This window comes from Colobus angolensis, unplaced genomic scaffold (assembly GCF_000951035.1).
Source record: "Colobus angolensis palliatus isolate OR3802 unplaced genomic scaffold, Cang.pa_1.0 Scaffold2, whole genome shotgun sequence".
NCBI lineage: Eukaryota > Metazoa > Chordata > Mammalia > Primates > Cercopithecidae > Colobus > Colobus angolensis.
Genome location: NW_012115154.1, coordinates 16,145,761 through 16,168,762, shown reverse-complemented (window position 1 = coordinate 16,168,762; position 23,002 = coordinate 16,145,761). Strand labels below are relative to the sequence as shown.

Here is a 23,002-nt window from a genome sequence, read left to right as displayed (position 1 = left end):
TTTATTATAAAAAATATTCATTATACTTTTCAGTTTGCTCAAGCTATAGTGTCTTTATTATGAAATATTAGACAAACTTTACAGAAGCAAAGGAGTGGGATGTCTTAGCTGCTACTAAGCCAGAAGACAGCAAGACATCAGCAGTGATCAAGTCCCTGAGTAACTGTGAAATGTTAGAACTCAGTCGAAGCTTGCCAGAGGAGGAGGTCAGTGAGTAAGGATGGAGTGGAATGTCTTCTAATCTGTGAAATGAATTCAGACATGTTCTTTGAAACAGCTTCAGAGGCTAATATATATCTTTAAAAATCTATCTTGGGGCTGGGGGCGGTGGCTCATGCCTATAATCCCAGCACTTTGGGAGGCCGGGGCAGGTGGATCACTTGACGTCAGGAGTTCAAGACCAGCCTGGACAACACGGTGAAACCTCAACTCTACTAAAAATACAAAAATTAGCTGGGCATGGTGGTGGGCACCTGTAGTCCCAGCTACTTAGGAGGCTGAAGCAGGAGAATCACTGAGATTGCGCCACTGCACTCCAGCCCGGGCAACAGAGCAAGAGTTCATCTCAAAAAAAAAAAATCTATCTTGGCCAGGCATGGCAGCTCACAGCTGTAATCCTAGCACTTTGGGAGGCTGAGGGTGGATCACCTGAGGTCAGGAGTTCAAGACCAGTCTGGTCAACATGGTGAAACCCTGTCTCTACTAAAAATACAAAAATTAGCTGGGCATGGTGCCAGGTGCCAGTAGAGGCAGGGGAATTGCTTGAACTGGGGAGGCAGAGGTTGCAGTGAGCTGAGATTGTGCCACTGCACTCCAGTCTGGGTGACAGAGTGAGATTCGATCTCAAAAAAAAAAAAAAATCTATGTTTTCAACCTGTAATTCTACTAATGATAGCCCTCAGGGTTTAGACACAGATGTCATGCTGGTGCCTTAAACTTAATGTTTTCAAAACTGTCAACTGCACAGATAACTCCCCAGCCTGGCCCAGCTCAGTCATGCTTCTTCTCCAAGACCACCATGCAAGGACGAGTGTCCCAGGGCCCTGGCTCTTGTCTTTCAAGTTTATGCCTCTTCCTCCAGGACTTTATGGATTCCTTCCTTCACTCCTTCGGTTAGACTGAAAATTTCTTCCATTAGTTTTTTTTTTTTTTTTTTTTTTTTTTTTTTGTGAAATGGAATTTCAGTCTTGTCACCCAGGCTGGAGTGCAGGGGCATGATCTCGGATCTTGGCTCACTGCAAGCTCCGCCTCCTGGGTTCAAGTGATTCTCCTGCCTCAGCCTCCCGAGTATCTGGGATTACAGGCGCCTGCCACCACGCCCGGCTACTTTTTTATAGGTTTAGTAGAGACGGGGTTTTGCCATGTTGGGCAGGCTGGTCTCGAACTCCTGACCTCAGGTGATCCGCCTGCCTCAGCCTCCCAAGGTGCTGGGATTACAGGCGTGAGCCACCGTGCCCAGCCACTTCCATTAGTTTTTGTTGTATCTTGCACATAACCTTCCTCAGAGCACTGACTGTATTATGTTTTCTATTTGTGTGTGCACATGTGTGTTTCCTTCAACTAGTTTTGGAGCTCCTGAGGACAAAGAGCATGTTCTATTCATCACTGTATCCCTAGAACTTAGCATGATGTCTGACAAAAATGAAGTTCACTTAGGTGCAGGTACTAGGTCTTCCTCTTCCTGAATCCCTCTGCTCTCCTCTGTGGTAGAACAAGGTGATGGTGGCAGGGCACTTTGGGCTGCCTGGACAATGAACTAGCTGGGATTCTGTTCCCACTTCTCCTAGTTGGGGAGGCTCCACCCAATGTCAGCTTCCTGAGGAGGCAGGGAATTAATGTTGGATAGATAAATGGATGGGAGAGGGTCTGCCTGACTTAAGAACACACAACTAGTAATAAAAGGCAACAAGAACAAGAATGTGAGTCAGGACAGAGATTCTTGTTCTTTGTATTTGCTGTTTTATCCCCAGTGCCTGGAAGAGTTGCTGACTCATAAGTGTTTGATCAATATTTGTTGAATGAATGACTGATTGGATGACTCACTGAATGAATGAATGAAAGGTTAACTTCAAAGCCCATGCCCTTTTATCTCTATTCCCAACTTCCAATCTGTGTATACAGTGTGTGTGTGTCTGTGTGTAGATATAGCTTTCAAAGAAATAAAATTAAAAATTATCATGACCTCTTCTTTACAATAATCCATAATTAAAGATTAATGATAGATATTTACAAGTATTTTACATACATATGCACACATTCTAAGCCATTTAAATAGCCTTTGTAGTTTATTTACTAGAAGAAATATAACTTTCAGAAAGTAAGCAGACGTCCTACCTGAAATTCATATAATGTTATGTTCTCAGGATTCGTTTTTGGTTAACTGGTGGAATGAATTTGTGTTGTAAACTGTCCTTGTAAATAGCAAACTACAGAGGTGAACTGAAGAAAACCATGGCTGGGCATATGGAGAAATTCATGACCATGATTGGTTATGTGCACAGCTGCCCAGAAGCAGAAATGGAGCCTCTCAACACTTCTGAAAATGAAGAAAGCCGGCACTGGATACGTGTTTCTGCAAAGAATCACACTTAGGTTTATAATCTTCCACCTAAACTTCTGGGGCCTCTCTGTTTCACTAAGAATGGCAGCTGATCTTATCCTTTATGTGTTACTGAGAGAGACCCAGCCATTCACTGCGGGGCAGAACAAAAGCCAGCAAAGGGATGGAAGAAACCTAAAATAGATCTTTCTTGAACTGATTTGTATCAGAGTTATAAACAATTCCAGGTATGAAAGAAAAGTAGACAGGCAAGCACTTACAGAAGACAAGAGCACAGAATTATTTTTTCTATTTCTTTCTTTTTTCCCTTCTCTCTCTCTCTCCTGTTTTTCCGATCCAGATCCCCAACGCAAACATTGCAGGAGGTGGCTGTGCTCCCTGCAGGAGGCTGTCGACCGTGTGCACTCTCACAGGCGTGCACACTGGCTACCCGCCCATGGCCACCCCTCTATTGTTACACAGCACATTTTATAATGCAAATCACTGTCTACAACATGGCTCATTATTTTCCTCTCTGAATAAAATATGAACACATCAATTATGTGTCAGTCTGTTTCTAAATGCATACCCTTGTCGCACTGACCTCTTTCTGCTTTTATATTTTTCAGTATGTTCCTGACATTTGTCAATTGGGTTAGTTCCAGACCTTTCTAACCTATTATCGTATTATTATAGCACTTTTCAAACTTTGTTCTATCACATTAGTTGGACACAAGGCGCACTGGGAGGGTGAGCCTGGCTGTGCTGGCCGCAGGCACTCACCACTGCTTGTAGTCCGCGTCGCAGTTACAGTAGTACTTGGGATCTGTGCAGTTGCGTTCAATGCCGCAGGCACATTTCTGGATTCCAGGCCCAGAACCTCCCCAGTAGTAGTGCTTCTCGTTGGCTTTGCCAACCCACCAAGTGTAAGGGCTTCCATCTGCAAGAAAAGGGAAAGACACATTTAGAAACAGACCTGGGTTCAGTCATTATAGTGCCACACTTACACTCACTTCCCCAGGAATACTCTGATAGTCTGAGCATCACTCAACTGTCTTAAAAGTCAATTTATTTTGAATAGACAACCCACAGAGTGGGAGAAAATCTTCACAATGCATCCATCTGACAAAGGACTAATATCCAGAATCTACAACAAACTCAAACGAATTCAAGAAAAAAACAATCCCATCAAAAAGTGGGCTAAGGCTATGAATAGAAAATCCTCAAAATCAGATCTACAAAAGGCCAATAAACATATGAAAAAATGCTCAACATCCCTAATGTTCAGGGAAATGCAAATCAAAACCACAATGCAATATTACTTTATTCCCACAGGAAAGGCCATAATCAAAAATTCAAAAAATAATATATGTTGGCGTGGATATGGTGAAACGGGAACACTTCCACCCTGCTGGTGGGAATGTAAACTAGTACAACCACTACGGAAAACAGTGTGGAGATTCCTTAAAGAGCTAAAAGTAGAACTACCATTTGATCCAGCTATCCCACTACTGGATATCTACCCAGAGGAAAAGAAGTCATCATACTCAAAAGATACTTGCACATATATGTTTACAGCAGCACAATTCACAATTGCAAAATTGTGGAACTAACCTAAATGCCCATCAGTCAATGAATGGATAAAGAAACTGTTTCATACACACATACACACAAACATATATGATGGAATACTACTCAGCCATAAAAAGAAATGAATTAATGGCATTTGCAGCAACCTGGATGGGACTGAAAACTGTTATTCTAAGTGAAGTAACTCAGGAATGGAAAACCAAACATTGTGTATTCTCACTCATAAGTGGGAGCTAAACTATGAGGATGCAAATGCAGAAGAATGATACAAGGACTTTTGGGACTCAGGGTGAAAGGGTGGGAAGGGGTGAGGAATAAAAGACTACAAATTGGATTCAGTATATACTGCTTGGGTGATGGGTGCACCAAAATCTCAGAAATCACCACTAAAGAACTTACTCATGTAATCAAATACTAGCTGTTACCCAAAAACCTACAGAAATAATTTTTCTTTTAAAAAAAGCTTTTAATTCTATACTTTAAAGGGCTCTTTTAGGCTTAGACAAGTTTTCAGAAGTATATATCACAATTTTACATGTATATAAATGCAAATGTAAGCATAAAAATAAATTTATGTCAATAATAGAAATATTTGATAAAAAAAATCAGTGGGAATGTTAAGCTCAAGATTTCTTGTGGGAATATGTACCTCTCTCCTTGGAAGACAATTTTACATTCAAACTTCTGTAATTTAGGAGTCTATTTAGTAAATTGGAAGCCAAGTTGGGGTCAGTCTAAGATGAAGGTGTGTGGGCCATGAATTGATTCTACACTACACAATTCACTTTATGACTGGTCATGCTTTTTTGTGAACTAATGGTCATGGAGGTCGTAGAATATCGGAGCCAAGTACAAACTTTCACTGTTTTTGAGTAGGACCTCATAATTTTATGGGTAAAGAAATTTAGGTCTAGAAGAGTTAAGTAGTTCTTTTAACCACACAGCAGATTAGCCCCCAACTCTCCTTTATCATTTGGCCTAATAGTCACTCATTCATTCACTAATCATCAAACATCCATTGGGTTCCCACAAGTGCCAAACATTATAAGCAGCTCAACAGAATGGAAGAAAAAGATACAGATTGGAGAACAGTTTTATCAGGATTATGAACACAGAGGAGAGTGGGGGAGGCAAACGAGGTCATAAAGGAAGGTTTCCCAGAGGAGGCAAAATAGTTGAGCTGCATCTTGAAGGTCAAGTAGGCATTACACAGATCAATAAAGATGTAAGAGAGGTAAGGCCTCCTAGGCAAATGGAGCACAATGTAAAAAGACAGAAAGGTAAACTTGTATTTGGAAAATATATATAGGACCATATTCATATGTAGTAGAATCAGGTTGAAGAGATGTGCTGAGAGTAGCAGTAGTAGATAGCGGGAGATAGACAGCAGATGAGGGCCACATTGCAAAATATCTTTGTACAAGTAAGAAGTTATTTTTCATTGGTTTATCCTTTCTTTTCAACGTTTATCTTCCCCCAATTTAAGAAGTTTGAACTCTATCCTGAAAATAATGGGAAACTAGTAAAGGATTTTAAGCAGGGAATTAGCATGATTAAATTTGTGTTTCAAAAGATCAACAGGAAGATGAAAGATAGACTTCTGCAAAATGGAGTCAGGGAGGATAGATGTGATGCGCCTATGTTAATAGAGAAAATAAATAATAAAATAGTAGTAGAAATGGAGAAGAAGAGAAAACACACACAAAAAAAGGTTCAGGAATTATAACTGGCTGGGACTGTGGGGATTTAGGTGGAAAAGAAGATGGGCAGGCAGTGCTGTGGATTAATCCAGGCTTCTGGTTTGTGTGAATGGGGATGGTACTGTGTTTCATGAAAGTAGAGCACAGGGAAGGAAGATCATCATCACAAGTCTAGGGAATGTTGAAGAAAAGATAATGGGTTTGCTGTACAAAATGTGCAAATTGATTATAGAAGTCTGGTTCTAAGGAGCATTTTCTGAGCTGAAAATACGTTTTAAGAACTATCAGGGCAACCCTGAACATATTGGAAGTGGGAGAAATGCTGCTGGAAACTTTTAGATTACAACATCGTTTCAAAAACAGAATGATTTCATAGCTGGGCACAGTGGCAGGTGCCTGTAGTCCCAGTTACTTGGGAGGCTGAGGCAGGAGAATTGCTTGAACCTGGGAGGTGCAGGTTGCAGTGAGCCAAGATCGCACCACTGCAACCTAGCTTGGGTGACAGAGTGAGACTCTGTCTAAAAACAAGACAAAACAAACAAACAAACAAAAAACCCACCAAAAACCAAAAATGATTTCACACTGCTATAAAGAATGATCCAAGATTGGCTCTTTACCAATTTATCAAGAAAAGAGGTTTAACTGACTCACAATTTTGCATGACTGAAGAGGCCTCAGAAAACTTACGATCATGGCAGAAGGAGAAGGGGAACCAAGGCACATCTTCTCATGGGGGCAGGAGAGAGACAGAAAGCAAGAAGGGGGAAGTGCCAGGCACTTATCAAACAACCAGATCTCATGAGAACTCACTCACTATCATGAGAACAGCACGGAGGACTCACCCCCATGATCCAGTCACCTCCTACCAAGTCCCTCCCTTGACACATGGGGTTACAATTCAGATTACAATTCAATATGAGATTTGGGTGGGGACACAGCCAAACCATATCAGAGATGGACATGACCGTAGCAGAGTGCAAGAACGAAGGCAGCCAGGGCGGTGAGAGAACAACACAGGAGGATTTCCCAAAGAACAGAGGGGCCAGCATCATCAGATGTCATAGTGAAGTCTATTAAGGTGAGGAACTAAGAGTGTTCTTTTAATTTGACAGCTGGAAGGTCACTAGAGATTTTGATGAGAGGAGTTTCTGGTGAATGGCAGGAAGAAAAGCCGAGACATGGTAGGCAGAGGAAAGAATGGAAGCAGAGAGCAGGAAGACCCTGACAATGGATGACTCTTTCTTTTTTTTTGAGATGGAGTCTGGGTCTGTCATGCAGGCTGGAGTGCAGTGGCGTGATCTTGGCTTACTGCAATCCCCACCTCCTGGGTTCAAGCGATTCTCCTGCCTCAGTCTCCTAAGTAGCTGGGATTAGAGGCATGCACCACCACGCCCAGCTAATTTTTGTATTTTTAGTGGAGATAGGGTTTTACCATGTTGGCCAGGCTGGTCTTGAACTCCTGACCTCAGGTGATCCACCCGCCTTGGCCTCTCCAAGTGCTAAGGTTACAGGCGGGAGCCACCGTGTCTGACTGGATGACTCTTTCTTGTTCTTAATTTGACTTTAGCATATGAGAGTGCACTTAATGTTAAATCCACTCTCTCGACAACTTTTTAAGTGTCCAATGTAGCATTAACGATATGGTATTGTATGGCTGATTTCTAGAACTTACTCTTTTGGTTAAACTGAAGCTTTTATGCCCATTGATTAGCAACTGCGTACTTCCCCCTCTTCCCAGCCCCTGGTGACCATCAGCTCCTCTTTGTTTCTGTGATTTGACTACTTTATATTTTATTTATTTTTTTTAAGACAGGTCTCACTCTGTCACCCAGGCTGGAGTGCAGTGGAGCAATCATAACTCACTGTAGCCTTGACCTCCTGGGCTCAAGCCATCCTCCCACCTCAGCCTCCTGAGTAGCTGGAACTACAGGCACATGCCACCAAACTTGACTAATTTTTGTATTTTTTTGCAGAGAAAGGGTTTTGCCATGTTGCCTAGGCTGGTCTCGAACTTTTGGGCTCAAGTGATTCACCTGCCTCTGTCTCTCAAAGTGCTGGGATGACAGGCCTGAGTGACCACATTCAGCCGGATTTGACTACTTTAGATACCTCATATAAGCAGAGTCATATAGTATTTGTGTATACATACAATGGAATATTATTCAGAATGAAAAAAGGAGGACATTTTTGCAATATGTGACAACATGGATGAACCTTGAGAACATTATGCTAAAAGAACAGAGGATCCTTGCTGGAAGCTGGGGAATGAGTGGAATCTAACAGAGGTAGTGTCAGTCAATAAGCCAAAAATGGCTAGTCAATTAAAATCTCTGGGGCCGGGTACGGTAACTTATGCCTGTAATCCCAGTGCTTTGGGAGGCCGTGACAGGTGGATCATGAGGTCAGGAGTTCCAGACCAGCCTGGCCAAGATGGGACCCAACAGGGCGATCTGAAATACTTCCTCCATGTGCAAGGAGTGCAGGTGCAAGGAGGTGGCATGCTAGTGTCCTGTCAAGAGCAGCCTGGTTTCCCAGCTTCTTCTCCCATCCCTCACTCTTTCTCAAGTCACAGTACTTTAGCCTTCATATAACACATGCTCCCAGTGAGGCTGATGCAAAATTGATGTTGTTCTGTTCTTTTTCCTTAGAAAATAAGTTAAATACAGCACAAAATGCTTAACTTAGCTCTTTTCACATCTACTGCAAAAGAATGCCAATAAGAAAAACATATTCCAGAGAGAAAGCAAATTGTGGACTTTGTTATTAGCATTGGCTAATTTGGTTAAATCACTGTAACTAAAATAAATTATTAATTTGTTGTGTATTTTATATTCAGCAAGAGGAGAATGGTTCAATTTACTTTGGGCAAAGAATTCCCTTATTCCAGTGCTATGCTAATGAAATGCTACTTTTAGCTTTACAAATCATTATTTACCTGTTAATTGGCTTTGGGGAATAGCAGTTAAAGGCAATAAAAATGGAAAGCCTTTTTAAAAGACAAGGGCAAAAAGTGGTGAGGAAAGAAATAACTTAATTATTTATTTCCAAGAGTTCAAGAACTTCTCTAACCTCAGAATAGGAAGATTGTAGTTAACTATGTTAAGTAGGTGTAGTCCCTGCAACAAGATCAGGTAATGATGAATAGCATTCTAAGTTAACTAGAGGTAAATTATCAAAGTAAGGCATATCGTATTAAAACAGCCAAATATGAATTGAATTAAATATAATCACTATACTGTTTGTACTCACTTCAGATCAAATTTTATTATGGTGAAGGGTTTATTAAGGTTTGGATGATTAAACTGGGAAAGGGAGAAAGAAAACAGGCTACAAAGGAAAGGAGTTTTCCAAGACTTACTTAAAAATACCAATAAATTGGGTGCAGTGGCTCGTGCCTGTAGTCCCAGCACTTTAGGAGGCCAAGGTGGGCGGATCACCCGAGGTCAGGGGTTTGAAATCAGCCCGGCCAACATGGTGAAACCCTGTCTCTACTAAAAATACAAAAATTAGCCAGGTGTGGTGGTGTGCACCTGTAATCCCACCTACTCAGGAGGCTGATGAGGCAAGGGAATCACCTGAACCCAGGAGGTGGAGTTTGCAGTGAGCTGAGATTGTGCCACTACACTCCAGCCTGGGTGACAGGGCAAGACTCTGTCTAAAAAAAAAATAAAAAAGAAAAAGAAAGAAAGAAACCAATAAATTTCTGTTACTTATTTTCACCAATAACAAGAAGTTGTTTCAGAAGCACAAGAGCAAATGCTTGGGGATAGGAACCCCTGCCCCAGCATTTGGCAAACACTTGATGAAAATGAGGTACATACCTGTGATTTTCAAAATGTGTTCTTTGGAACTTCTGGTCTATACCAAGTAACTTAACAGGCTGCTTAAATAAATATGATCCTGGCACTCGCTGAGATAAGACCCAGCACAGTCACTGGGACATTTAATTTGTTTCATTCCGGCTGTTTCTATAGGATATTAAAAACAATGCCACAAGGGTATATAATCTCCAAAATGAAAACGTAAAAGCATCTTTTTAGCTTGATGAAAACTAGCTTTATCATATGTACGATCACAACCTTATCTACAAAGTCTGTTAAAGAGTCCCTGGGGGCTCTTTAGCTGAGGAAATAGAACAGGTCTACCTTTGCAGCAGAAACACGCTTTTCACTAATTGTTCTCAGTGACCCCTGCTGGCGGCTCATTGGCAGTCCTTCCGAGGCTCTGCTCTCTGGTAGCAGTTGGTTGTGAAGGACCCTGCAGTGCAGGATTTTTTCTAAGCGACTCATGCTCAGAAAAATCTCCTACTTCTTTCTCTCTTCCTTTCTTACCACTGCTAAATCTTTTTTCTCCACTTTGTAAGTCAATTTCAGCTGACCACTCTGATCTGATTACAAAATCCGTATCAAGTTATGAATGGTGATGATACACTTACTAAGTATAGACATCTTTAACTGGTGCAATTCTAGACCATTCAAAACATTCTTGCACCTGTAAGAAACTTCCCTTCCAGTGCAAATGTCCTAGATAATAAGAAGGTAAAATAGCTTTTATAATAACCTCCAGGATGGGATGGAGCAGAAAAGGAATTTGGAGGTGCTATAGTCTCTATAGAGTCCTCCAAATCATCTGATAGCTGTAATTTGGAAGATCAAGCAGGCCAGAATTTTCTTTTATTCCCCCAGTATGGATGTGTACTCTTCCAGGAATACAGGGGTTTAAAGCCAAAGCTGACAGGAACCCCTGCCCCAGGGACTGGAAATGGAAACAGGCTACTAGCCCTAAAGTTCTCTGGCTTAAATACAGACAGCTTTCTCTTCTTTTACATGTGGAAAATCCCTACAGCATCACTTCCAAGATCTGGGCCATGGTAACTGAAGTCTCAGGATCCTTACAGGAGGATGAAGTGGGGGAGGTGAAGCCGTGGAGTAATAACTTCTGATTTTTATTTTTTTTCCACCACCAGTGGTGGGAGGTAAGTATAGGGAAGGGTTTTCAACTTCCCTATGATCCCCCTAAGATCTTGTAAACAATATAGATCCCCTGTCCTGTAGAATAAGAATCTCAGAGGAAGAGTTTGAGACTCAGTGTCCCTGCGATCCTTATCATCAGACCAGTCTGCCATATACTGCCCTGGGAAAAGGACAGTGGTAGGTGGAGTTCATCGGACACTTGGGAACATCTATCAAGAAACAAGGAGGCCCAGATGACTGGGTGCCATTGGGATACCAATTCAGGACCTTGTTTTCTTGGTAAGATACAAAGAGGTGATAATGGTGTTACTGTAGTAACATCTCAATTTAACTCCCAATTTTTTTTTTCTGAATAATACAGTCCTTGTAATACTTTTTTTCTCAGTTTTATAACCATGGTCTTGAGTCAAAAATTCCTGTCTTTTACTATTTAAATTAAGAACTATAAAAATAAAATTAAAAAATCACATATTGGCATTCTCATAGATATAAAAACTCTATCATCTCAAATTACCTATGATTTCAGTTTATTAAACAGGACAGCAACATTCTCTTTTGTTTCCTAACCATCCAATTCTACATTGTTTTATGTTAATATATATGCTAAACAAAGAATGAGTCAAGATAAAATCCTGTGGAGTCCATACTGCAGATGGTGATGTGAGTTTGGGAAAAACTGGTAATTCTGAAGTTCTAATATAAACATTCAATTTGGTAGTTAAAGGTGAGCATTTTATCTTTCTGTCACTGAATATCACTAAACTCATCTGATTAGGGGTGAATAGAAATAAATGCAGTTGATTAGCTTCAGGTTGTATCTTTTAGAATTACATTGGATTTTGCTGCATTTTATTGATTTGAATAGGGACCAAATTTAGAACTGTAGAATTGAAGTTCAGATCAAAATGGACCTGAACTGAAATGTTAATTAAAAATTAATTGTATTGCATAATATTTAAATTTATTTTACTGAATTGAACTTAATAGATTTCAATCAAGGACTGATTCCACTGAGAAGAATTTGAGGCAGTAGAATCAAATCACTTTAAGTCTTATTAAAATGAAGTAGATTTTATTAATTTGAATGGAATTTAAGTGACAGATTATATGGGAGTTTATAATTCTGAGCAGTATTAAAGAGAAAAGAATAGGCCAGTTCACTCTAAGTTAACTTGGCTCTGTTTCTCTTGCGGTCACTGGCCCTGCAGGACCCTTCAGTAACCCTGGCTCATTCCTTTGTGCCATAGTCTCCAGAAACAAGTGTGATTAATAAGACCAAAGTGATAGAATGGAGCCATATGCTGTTTGTTTCTTTGATTCTTTTTGTTTCTTTTATTCTTTTAACAACAATTGTTCCTTTCCAACCTCTATCTATTTATTAAATATATCTTCTTTCCTGTCCTAATACAGTGGATATGATCCATTTAGTTCAATGTTAAACCAAGTTGGTGATGAGGGTCTTCATGTGCTTCCTGATTTTAAAGAAAATGCTTTCATGGGTAACCACTGAGTTATGATGCTGCTATCACTTGTTAAGAATAGTTCATACTGCCGGGCGCGGTAGCTCACGCCTGTAATCCCAGCACTTCGGGAGGCCGAGGCGGGTAGATCACGAGGTCAGGAGATGGAGACCATCCTGGCTAACACAGTGAAACTCCGTCTCTATTAAAAATACAAAACATTAGCCAGGCGTGGTGGCGGGCACCTGTAGTCCCAGCTACTCTGGAGGCTGAGGCAGGAGAACGACGTGAACCCGGGACACGGAGCTTACAGTGAGCCGAGATCGCGCCACTGCACTCCAGCCTGGGTGACACCTCAAAAAAAAAAAAAAAAAAAATTCATCTTTATGTTTAAGGAAGTTATTTGCCATTTACCATTTGTTATGGGTTTTTTTTTTTTTACATGAATCAATACTGAATTTTATTCAATTATTTGTCTGCTCTTTTTAAAATAATAAAAAGTTTTTTCTCCTTTTAGTGTTTGGAGATTTTTTTCTAATGATAGTACTTTTAAAAAAAAATCTACTTTGTTGTGATACATCATTATTCATATATATGGTTGGGTTCACTTTGTTATTTTGTTTGGGATTTTTGCCACTGTACTCATGAATGACTTTGGCCTATCATTTCCCTTTGTTGTACTATCATTATGTTTTTGGTATCAAGTTAATACTGGCCTCAAATAATGGTGGTGGGGCTATGTTGGAATTATTTGGTAAACTGTCTGAGGCTCATATAATTTAGTATCTTTAATTGTAAGATTATTCTTATATACATTTCTATAAGTTTATATTCTAATTTATGTTTTTTCCAGGTTGATATTTTTTTAAATGAATTTTCCCATTGCATTTAAATATTTAAATATATTGGGAAATAGTTGTGCTTATATCCCTTTTCTTCATTGCTACTAATATATTTTCCTGCTATTTTGTGACCAGTCTAGTCAGAAGTTTATTGATTTTGTTAGTCACTTCAAAAAATCAATTTGTTGATTTTTACTTACTGTATGGTTGATTTTCTTGTTAATTTATTCCTGCTTTTACATTCATTTCATTTGTTCTACTTTCTCTGGATATATCCTAGAATCCTTTATTCATTTTTTTAAAAAAGTTTTTAATTGACAAATAAAAATTGTATATATTTAATATACAATATGATGTCTTGAAATATGTATACACTGTGAAATGGCTCAGTGGAGCTAATGAACATATGCATTACCTCACATACTTATAATTTTCTGTATCTTCTCAGCAAGATTCAAAATGCAGTGTAGTGTTTATTAACTATAATCATCATGTTGTACAATAGATCTCTTGAACTTATGCCTTCTATCTAACTAAAATTTTACATCCTTTGATCAACAACTCTGCCTCCCATTCCCTAGCCTCTGGTAACCAACATCCAACTCTAATTCTCTCTAATTCTATGAGTTCAACTTTTAAAAACTCCACATATAAGTGAGATGATGTGGTATTTGTCTTTCTGTGCCTAGCTCATTTCACTCAACATAATGTATTCTATGTTCATCCATGTTGCCAGAAATCGCTGTGTTTAAATACCACTTTCTCTTTATCCATTCATCCATTCATGGATGCTTAGGTTGATTCCACATCTGGGCTATCGTGAATAATGCTGCAATGAACATGGGAATGCAGATACCTCTTTGACATACTGATTTCAGTTTTAAAAAATACATAACAGGTAGAGAGACGGCTGGATCATATGGAAGTTCTTTTTTTTTTCTTTTTTAAGGAACTTCTATGCTATTTCTCATAATGGCCATCCTAATTTACATTCCCACCAAAAGTGTACAAGAATTCCCTTCTTTGTCTAATATGTTAATATGGATGCTTGGCTCAATAATTTTCAGCCTTTCTAAGCTTTTACTATATAGATATAAGACTATAAATTCTACCAAAATACCACTTTAGGAATACCCTTCAAGTTTTGAATTATGCTGTCATCATTATTTGGTAATATGTACTAATTTTGATTATTATTTCTTCTATGACTCAGGAATTATTTAGAAGTATTTTTTAAATGTCTAATGATATGTTTCGCTTTAAGCTTTTTTGTAAAAGTGTCTTTTTAGCTGATTTTAAAAATTTAATTGATCATGGTCAGAGAACAGGATTTATGATACAAATAACCTGAAATATGTTGAGATTCGTTTTAAAGAATCGAGTCTGTGGTCAATATTCAAAACTATTTTACATGTGCTTGAAAAAACATTTATTTTCTAATTGTTCTATGCCATTGACTCACAGTTATTAATTATGCTATTTAATCCAGTCTGGGTTGCCCAATAGGTAACCAATAGCCACACGCATCTATTTAAAATTTAGTTTTTCAGTCTCACCAGCTGTATGTGCTAATGGCTAACATATTGGACAGAAAATATTTTGATCACCTCAGAAATTTCTTTTGGATACTGCTGCTCTGTACACTTAATGATTTTTAAAGTCTTATGACCTATAATTACTGAGTCATTAATATTAAAAGCTTCTTTTATAATACTATATCTTTTAATCTTCCCAAGTTTAGCATTAGGTATTTTTAGTAATTTGGAAATTTGTATCCTACTGTAATGCTCTGAATTATAATATTTTTTCTCTTTCATTTGCATTTGTATCGATAGGCTCATTACAGCCTTTTTGAATTTGTAATTTCCTGGCCTTGTTTTCTGTCATCTTTCTTTCAGACTCTGTGGTGTCCTTAATGTTTTTAATGTCTCTTGTGTACAGCACATAGCTTTTCAACTGTCTAAAATTGTCTTTTAACTGGAGAGTCTATTTATTGTGATAACTGACTTGGATTTATTTCCAAATATTTGTACTTTTTCTTTCTTATTTGCTTTTTATTGTTACTAATGTTTAAGTATTTTTTCTTCCTTCTGAATTGATTATTTTTCTTCATTCTATATATTTTCTACTGGTTTAGAATTTTACATTCCCTTAAATAACATTCTTTTAGTAGATACCCTAGAAATTTTAAATTTCATATTTAACTTAACAGTGTCTCAACTTAGTATATTTATTCTCTTCCTAAACAATACAGCAATCTTATAGCTTGTTTCTCTTCTTTACATATAAAGTATTTTATCTATTTTTTTAGCTTCCTCTTGTTTTCTTTAAATATCACAAACTTAAGTTTATTGCTCAATATTGTCAATGTTTGCATAGATTTACTAACATTTTACTATTTCTTTTGTTCCCTCTTTTTTCTATCTCAGACTATTCTTATGAGATTTTTTTTTCTTCTTCTGTAATACAGCCTTTGGATAGTCTTTTATTGAGGGTCGGAGGGTAGTACATAATCGTTATTTTGTCCTAAAAAGTCTTTATTTAGACTTTATATAGGTGTTTTTTTCTGGGTGGCATATTCAAGCTCAATGGTTATTTTCTCACAATAGTTTGAAAATATTCTAATGTCTTCAGGGTTCCATTGTCAAGAAGTCAATGGTCAGTTTAATTTCCATTCTTTTGTAAATAATCTGTAATTTCTGTTTAGCTGGGGATTTCTTTCATTCTGGCTTACATCCACTATGACACCTTAATCTGAATCTTAATTTGCATGTTTTTCTGGTTCTGGTCAATTTTTAGCCATCATTCACCAAAATAAGGCCTCACTACTCTTATCTCTTCTTTCACAACTCCAATTAGAGATGTATTGATTGGTCCTGATCTAATCTCCTTACTCTTAACATTTTATTTTTCATATTTGACACCTCTGTCTCACTGGGCATATTTCTGGGAAATTTCTTCAGAATCTGTTTTCAATTTCACTATTCCTACTTCAGCTGGGTAGAAACTGCTATTTATCTCTAACATTAAGCTTTTAATTTTATCTATTATGTTTTTATTCCTACATTGTCTATTTGGCTCTTTTTCAAATGTTATCCATTATTTTTGATAGTATATCCAATTCTCTCTTTACAAATTTTTTCAATCCAATAATTTCAATACCTGAAGATTTTGTAGGACTGAAAATGCTGTTAGTTATCTCTATTGATTCACAATTATGGTATCTTGTTTCCCCATACATTTGGTGATTATTTTTTCTTTTGAGATCATGTTTCTTGGAAATATGTCTGTGAGAATCCTGTGAGGTTCAGTTGAAGGTATGTCTCTCTCAGATCATCTGCGTTTGCTTTTCTCAGCTACATGGAGACATTACCAATCTGGGACCTCTTTAAAATATATTTTCAGCTTGAGTTTTTTCCTACCATTCAAATGCTGTGAAGTTAGGCTGTAAACATGCATCAGAACTGGCTTTCTATTCTATAACTTCAAGGGATAATTTCTTCTTTTAACTCTGAGCTAAAGTTCAGATAATCAAAATTTTTACATTATCTTCTTTTGTAGGGTGGATTTTTCCATTTTTAGTTTTGTTTTTCACTGAGAGTCGAACCCCCTGGATTTTCTTTTCCATAAAGGGATATTTGATATAACTTATTACTTGGCATGGACCCTTTTTCCTCATATAGCCACTGAAAGAAAAGCTGCGGGTTGCATGGAACTGGCAGGAGCCTTTAGGTCAACTTCTGGCTTTGGCATTCATTTATAACCTTGGTTCATGATTTTTCTTCATTTTAGGCCTCAAGGATCTTCCTCACTTTCTTGCATGCTCAATCATACATTTAAAAGGATTTTAAAAATTATTTTTAATTTTAGTTTTTTTGAGACAAAGTCTCACTCTTGTCCCTCAGGCTGGAGTGCAATAGCATGATCTAGGCTCACTGCAACCTCCACCTCCCGGGTTCAAGCAATTCTCCTATACCCTCCTGAGTAGCTGGTATAACAGGTGCCTGCCACCACATCCAGCTAATTTTTGTATTTTTAGTAGAGATGGGGTTTCACCATGTTGGCCAGGTTGGTCTCAAACTCCCCACCTCAGCCTCCCAAAGTGCTGGGATTACAGATGTGAGCCACCACCACACCTGGCCTTATGCATTTTAAAAATGTTTATGGGGGAGGACTTCTGTTATATCTATTTGGCCTTAATCGTATGGTCAAAGTCTGTTACTGTGGATTTTAAAGCAAGGGAGAGGCATGGTCAAGGTGATGTTTTATTATACAATGTGACATAAGGGAAAGGCGATTGTAAATAGAGGAACTATTCTACAAATTAGGTGGTAAAGACTTAGAGTATCATGGATATGACATTCTGCCTAACAGAGAGAGGCAAAACATACTATAAAAGGACGTTAGTAGGATGTGGTGACCTGATGGATTAGCTAGTGGTAACTGCTTGATTTTACAGTTAGGCAGATCTGAACATTTTGAAAGCAATGTCAATAGGAGAGTGTTAACTTTCGGGGAAACGAACGCTTTTTCAGTTTTACTTTATAGAGGGTGAATTTGAGGTGCTAGTGGGTCTCAGTTGGGGCTGGCACTACCTCCTCAGGTATGATTCGGAACCATGTGTAAGGTGCCACTGATATGTAGTGCTTCAGGTCCCATGAATGCTGAACATCTTACAGTGTGTTACACAGTCCTGCACAATAACTGTTCCACCCCAAATGCCAGCAGCACCCTGGTTGAGAAGCCCTCTGACATAGCAACTTGGAAATGAGGATGTACAAGAGACAGGACTTGTGACTTCAAGAGAGAGAAATTAGAGCCAAATCTTTTTTTTTTGAGTTGGAGTTTCACTCTTGTTGCCCAGACTGGAGTGCAGTGGCACGATCTCGGCTCACTGCAACCTCTGCCTCCCGTGTTCAAGCAACTCTCCTGCCTCAGCCTCCTGAGTAGTTGGGATTACAGGCGTCTGCCACCATACCCGGATAATTTTTTTGTATTTTTAGTAGAGGTGGGATTTCACCATATTGGCCAGGCTGATTTTGAACTCCTGGCCTCAAGCAATCCACCCGTCTTGGCCTCCCAAAGTGCTAAGATTACAGGCGTGAGCCACTGCGCCCGACCAGAACCAAATCTTTAAATCTGTGAGTCATCCACAGTGACAACTGACTCTTGAGCATGGGACAGTCCGTGGAATGGAGCATATGGCCAGTTAAGGCCCTGCCTCTTAGGGTGCTGCAACACAGGAGAGGATGACAGAATTTAGGAAAGCAGCTCCAAAATGGAAAGGGTCTAGGCAATGGAAAGCAGCTCCAAAATGGAAAGGGTCTAGGCAAGGTGATTTGTATTCATTCCCTATTTGTGTTAAGCCACAGTTTATGCAGAACGTAGTTGTTGCATTCATTCTTTTGATTCATGCATTGTGTTGCAGTTACTTTCTGTGCTCATCTCCCCTACAGACTGGGAGTTCCATTCGGACACTGATTCTGTACTCCAGCTTCTAGCAGGTAAATGAGTGGTGAGTGTTTCAGAAAGGTAAATGTTCCAATGTTCCAAGAGTAAAGCTTGGCTAACATCATTGGATTTGAGGATTAGAATCATCTGAGTGGCAGACTCATGTTTCAGGTGATCAAGCTTTAAGAGGTTAAGGTGATGTAAGGAAGCAAACGTGAATGATCAAAACAGAAAAACCTTCTGAACGTAAGGAGCGAGAGACAGACCAGCCAAAGGGTGATGAAGGAGAAAGTGTGGCTTCTGCAAGATGGAATGGGGCTTCAGGGAGTGGGGTTCTGCATGTGTCTGTAGTCAAAAGTAAAAGAAATTGACAAAGAAGGAAAAATCACAGCTCTGATGATTGGACCAATACTGATCAATAGCTACCATCACTATTATGATGTTTACCACTTCTTCCCAAGATGCTGGGGCCTGAATCAACCCCATATAAACATTGCCTTGGAGAACATCTCGAGCTGTTTCGTTTCTTAACCCAATCTGATGAAGACATGACCAGGAGAGTCCAGAAAAGGACAAGAGGGACAGATAGGCCCTCATATTGAGACTTTCTGAACTGGCCTCTTCTTTTCTACTATTTAACACGTTAAGAAAGAAAATAAAATTAATGACATTAAAATACTTAGCCTTGACCTTTAACCCTATTAGGTTGGTACAAAAGTAATTGCGGTTTTTACCATTGAAAGTAACATCAAAAACTGCAATGACTTTTGCACCAACCCAATACTTGTTACTCTCCAGTCATGTGTTACTTACTATTTGAAAAATGCATCCATTTTTCAACAGCAGAGCAAGACACTGCTTATGCAGCACAAAACCTGAGGTCTCATATCATGTCTGCTGTTTAGTGGGGGCACAAATCCTTTTTTGTTTGTAACACATCAAACTGGCAGAGTCACACATTACTCATCCATTACCCGGTCGTCCTCCCAGGAAACTAAGATGCTAAAGCCTTTCTCGATGGCACAAGCAGTTAATAAAAGTGGCACAAATTCAAAGTCCTCCAATCTCACAGAAGAGCAGTAAGATGACAAAAAATTCAATAACAATAATAAGTGGCAGATTTTTCAAGTGGGTAAAAGGGACACATTTAAACAGTGAAATCACTAAAATTTGCCCTTATTCTTTTTTCCCTGACAACAACAGGATTGGACACCAAAACACAGAATAAATTTTTCCTTGTATGTATTTAACTAAAACTTGTTTCATTAGCCTGTTGATTAACCTGCTGGTATTAAATGCGATTCTTCAGAGCCCTTCACATTATGTCAGTTAGTCATTTTTTTTTTTTCCTGGCAAAGCAACTGATTTCAGTTTGATTGTAATGAATGTGACAAATTACTCAATATTCAGATATATTTTTGGTTATTGCTGCTTTGCAACTCTGGATGAATAATTTGATTAAGATGCCTATTAGGAAGCAAATCTCAAAACATCAAAACCACTTGCCTCTGATTTCAACTGTTCATCTTCTTTATAACCTGCCTGGATGCATCGCCCCATTTTCTGTGAAGAATGAATTCCTTATTTATCACTGACCTCTAGTTGTTCAGGCTTTTGCTCGCGCTGTTCCAGCCAGTCTGCCATCTTGCTGCTTCTTAAACACCCAAGCACATTCCCGCTTCAGAGCTTGGCAGGGGCTATTTTTACCACCTGAAATTCTCTTTCCTTAATATCCTCAAGGACCTTTCGTTCCTCTTCCTTAGATGTTCTTTGAATGCCATTTTGTTAGGGTGGCTTTCTCTTAATAACCTCCAAAGAGCATCTTTCCTTCACTCCCTTATCCTACTTTATTTATCTATTTGTATTTATCCACCTCTAATATTAGACACTATTTTGTTTATTGTTTATTTTGTCCCTTCCCACTAGAGTTTATGATCCAGTAGACCTGAGCTGTTGTTTTGGTTTCTGATAACTAGCACCTGTCCATAGTTAGGCACTTAATAAATATTTTTCAGATACACAAATCCAAGTTATTATTCTATTTTTTTTCATATCTAAACACAGTTTTAGAAAAAGAGAAAAGAGAAAATAAATTTGAATTCTGGTGTTTCGGGATATTTTTTCCTTTATGCCTCAGTCTATCAGTTGAAATTTGATTTCACCTGAGGCAACCTTATCACACCTAATCAGTTTCTCCCGGCGTCAGTTGATTAAAGAATAGCTACAATTTTTCTATGTAAAAGTTACAGCAATTATGCCACTCATGTAACTATCTCTGAACATGCATTTGCAGAATCTGTATTGGTGTTCATAATTGGGCTTATCTTTCAAACAGCCATCATCCATAAGTGATAATCTTATTTGTATTCCTTGTGTCATAACTTTATATCACATCCCTATTCTTTTCTTAGCAGCATTAAAATCAAATTTTAATTACTCCGAGTCTAGCTTTTCAGGAAGCTCAATAATCTACTTGTGTCTTACACTGACTTAAAAAAAAGAGTAAACCAGGGAATTGTTTTGACAGTCTACTCTTAAGATATGGTAGTGCAGGTTGATTTGGGAGGACAGGAGTCAGGGCTGACTCCAGTCTGCAGTCAGCTCACGAGGCTGGCTGAAACTAATTGGCCTGCAGAGAAGAGGAGCCCATTTTCTAACTAGCACCAGGCTTTCTATATTCTGGGAGACCCTGGTATAGCCAACACTCAATGACAATTCAGTACAATTTTCTACACCTACCATATCTGTCATGCTGTACAGTTATATCAGTGTTCAGAGTCATGACCTAAGGAAAGACAATTTTACTGAAGCGAGAAATTTAAAAATTGTATGTTGCTTATTACATTTACAAAAGCAGGCAAATCTTAAGCAAATAAACGCGAACACACAAAAGATTTCTGTATATATTTATCAAAACAAATTGTTTTTCTATTACACTTTTTATTCACAAGAAAATTCACTTATGAGGATTTCTGGGTTCTATCCACTTTCATTTCTGGGAAATCCATTTATTGGATTTCCCGGGTTCTGTCCTCTCTGTCTTCTTTAGGTTTAGGGTAATGCATAATAAAAGCTGATATCTTGACAGATTCTTGGGAGACTATAGAGGTACATGGCATAACCCACACAAAGGGAGTAAAGCAGGGATTCTGCTAAAGCCTGGCTCAGAGTCACAGGCTTTACAAAGATGGACTCAGAAGCCTGCCTACCTCCACTCCGGTCCCACTAGGTTGGCAATTATATCTCCAGCATAGCATAAATCCTACAGATCTGCAAGGGGAACATTGACAGCCTAGAGGCTCACGAAGTAGCTCTGTTCTCCATCTGTGGACAGAGGCAGGGGGCTGAGCACCACCTCACCTGAAGCAGCTGATTCAGATGTCCACTATTTGACAGTGGAGCCCAGGGAATTCTGTTCCTTCCCAAGGATATCACAGACCCTGCATATTCCAGCCAGTGCAAGAGTGGCTGTGAAACAGAGATCAGTGAGTGAGGTGATCACTGAAATTGGAGCCAGGAGGTCTGGATTCTATTCCATCTCCATTATCATCATCATGTTCCATTTCTTCCTCCCTCAGGCTCTTTCCTGCTGTCTAACAAGGGGCATGGACTTTGATGATCTCTGTTTCTGACTTTATTACTTCATGATTCTATGATTTTTTTTTTCTGATTATGTATTCAGAAGTGACCTAATTGGATATATATTACCACATACCTATTTTCTACACATTTCATATATTGTAACAACATTATTCACACCTCTTCTCACTAAAATAAATACTCTTCTCATTTCTTCATCAAGTTTACCACTGTTTTTTCTTTTCTTGGGGGGGATAAGGGGGTGGATGAAGTCTCATTCTGTCACCCAGGCTGGAGTGCAATGGTGTGATCTTGGCTCACTGCAGCCTCCGCCTCACAGGTTCAAGCAATTCTCCTACTTCAGCCTTCTGAGTAGCTGAGACTACAGGTGCCCACCACCAGGCCTAGCTAATTTTTGTATTTTTAATAGAGATGGGGTTTCACCATTTTTGGCCAGGCTGGTCTCACACTCATGACCTCAAGTGATCTGCCAGGCTCGGCCTCCCAAAGTGCTGGGATTACAGGCATGAGCCATCATGCTGGCCTGCTTTTTCTTTATATATAGATACAAACATTGTTTTCCTATTCTTACTATTCTATTCTTCCTAGAAAAGGAGGTGCATTTTCTTACAAACATTTATAAAACCTTGTCCTGCTTATTGGAGCCTTGGTCACGCTACCTGTTTCCTGTGTAAATGTCACCTTCTTTCTAGACCGATGACTACTTAGAGTGTGGAAGCCATCTCACTTTATCTTCGCAGCTACGAAGGTTCATAACAATAACTCAGTAAATATTCTCTGCAGCTACTAGGATTCATAATAATTCAGTATATATTAAATGATTCATGAATTCAGTCTCATGACTGCA

The 23,002-nt window shown here is 38.8% G+C and overlaps 1 protein-coding gene across 2 annotated transcripts in view; it reads right to left on the bottom strand.

Annotated features, from left to right (window-relative positions):
• CNTNAP2 (contactin associated protein-like 2) overlaps positions 1–23,002 on the bottom strand; it is a 2,310,676-nt gene that overhangs the window by 534,805 nt on the left and 1,752,869 nt on the right. For both annotated transcript variants that reach the window (XM_011941411.1, XM_011941412.1), the window contains one exon: positions 3,323–3,479. In XM_011941411.1, the coding sequence (XP_011796801.1) occupies positions 3,323–3,479 (157 nt within the window). The remainder of the gene's footprint in view (positions 1–3,322; positions 3,480–23,002) is intronic.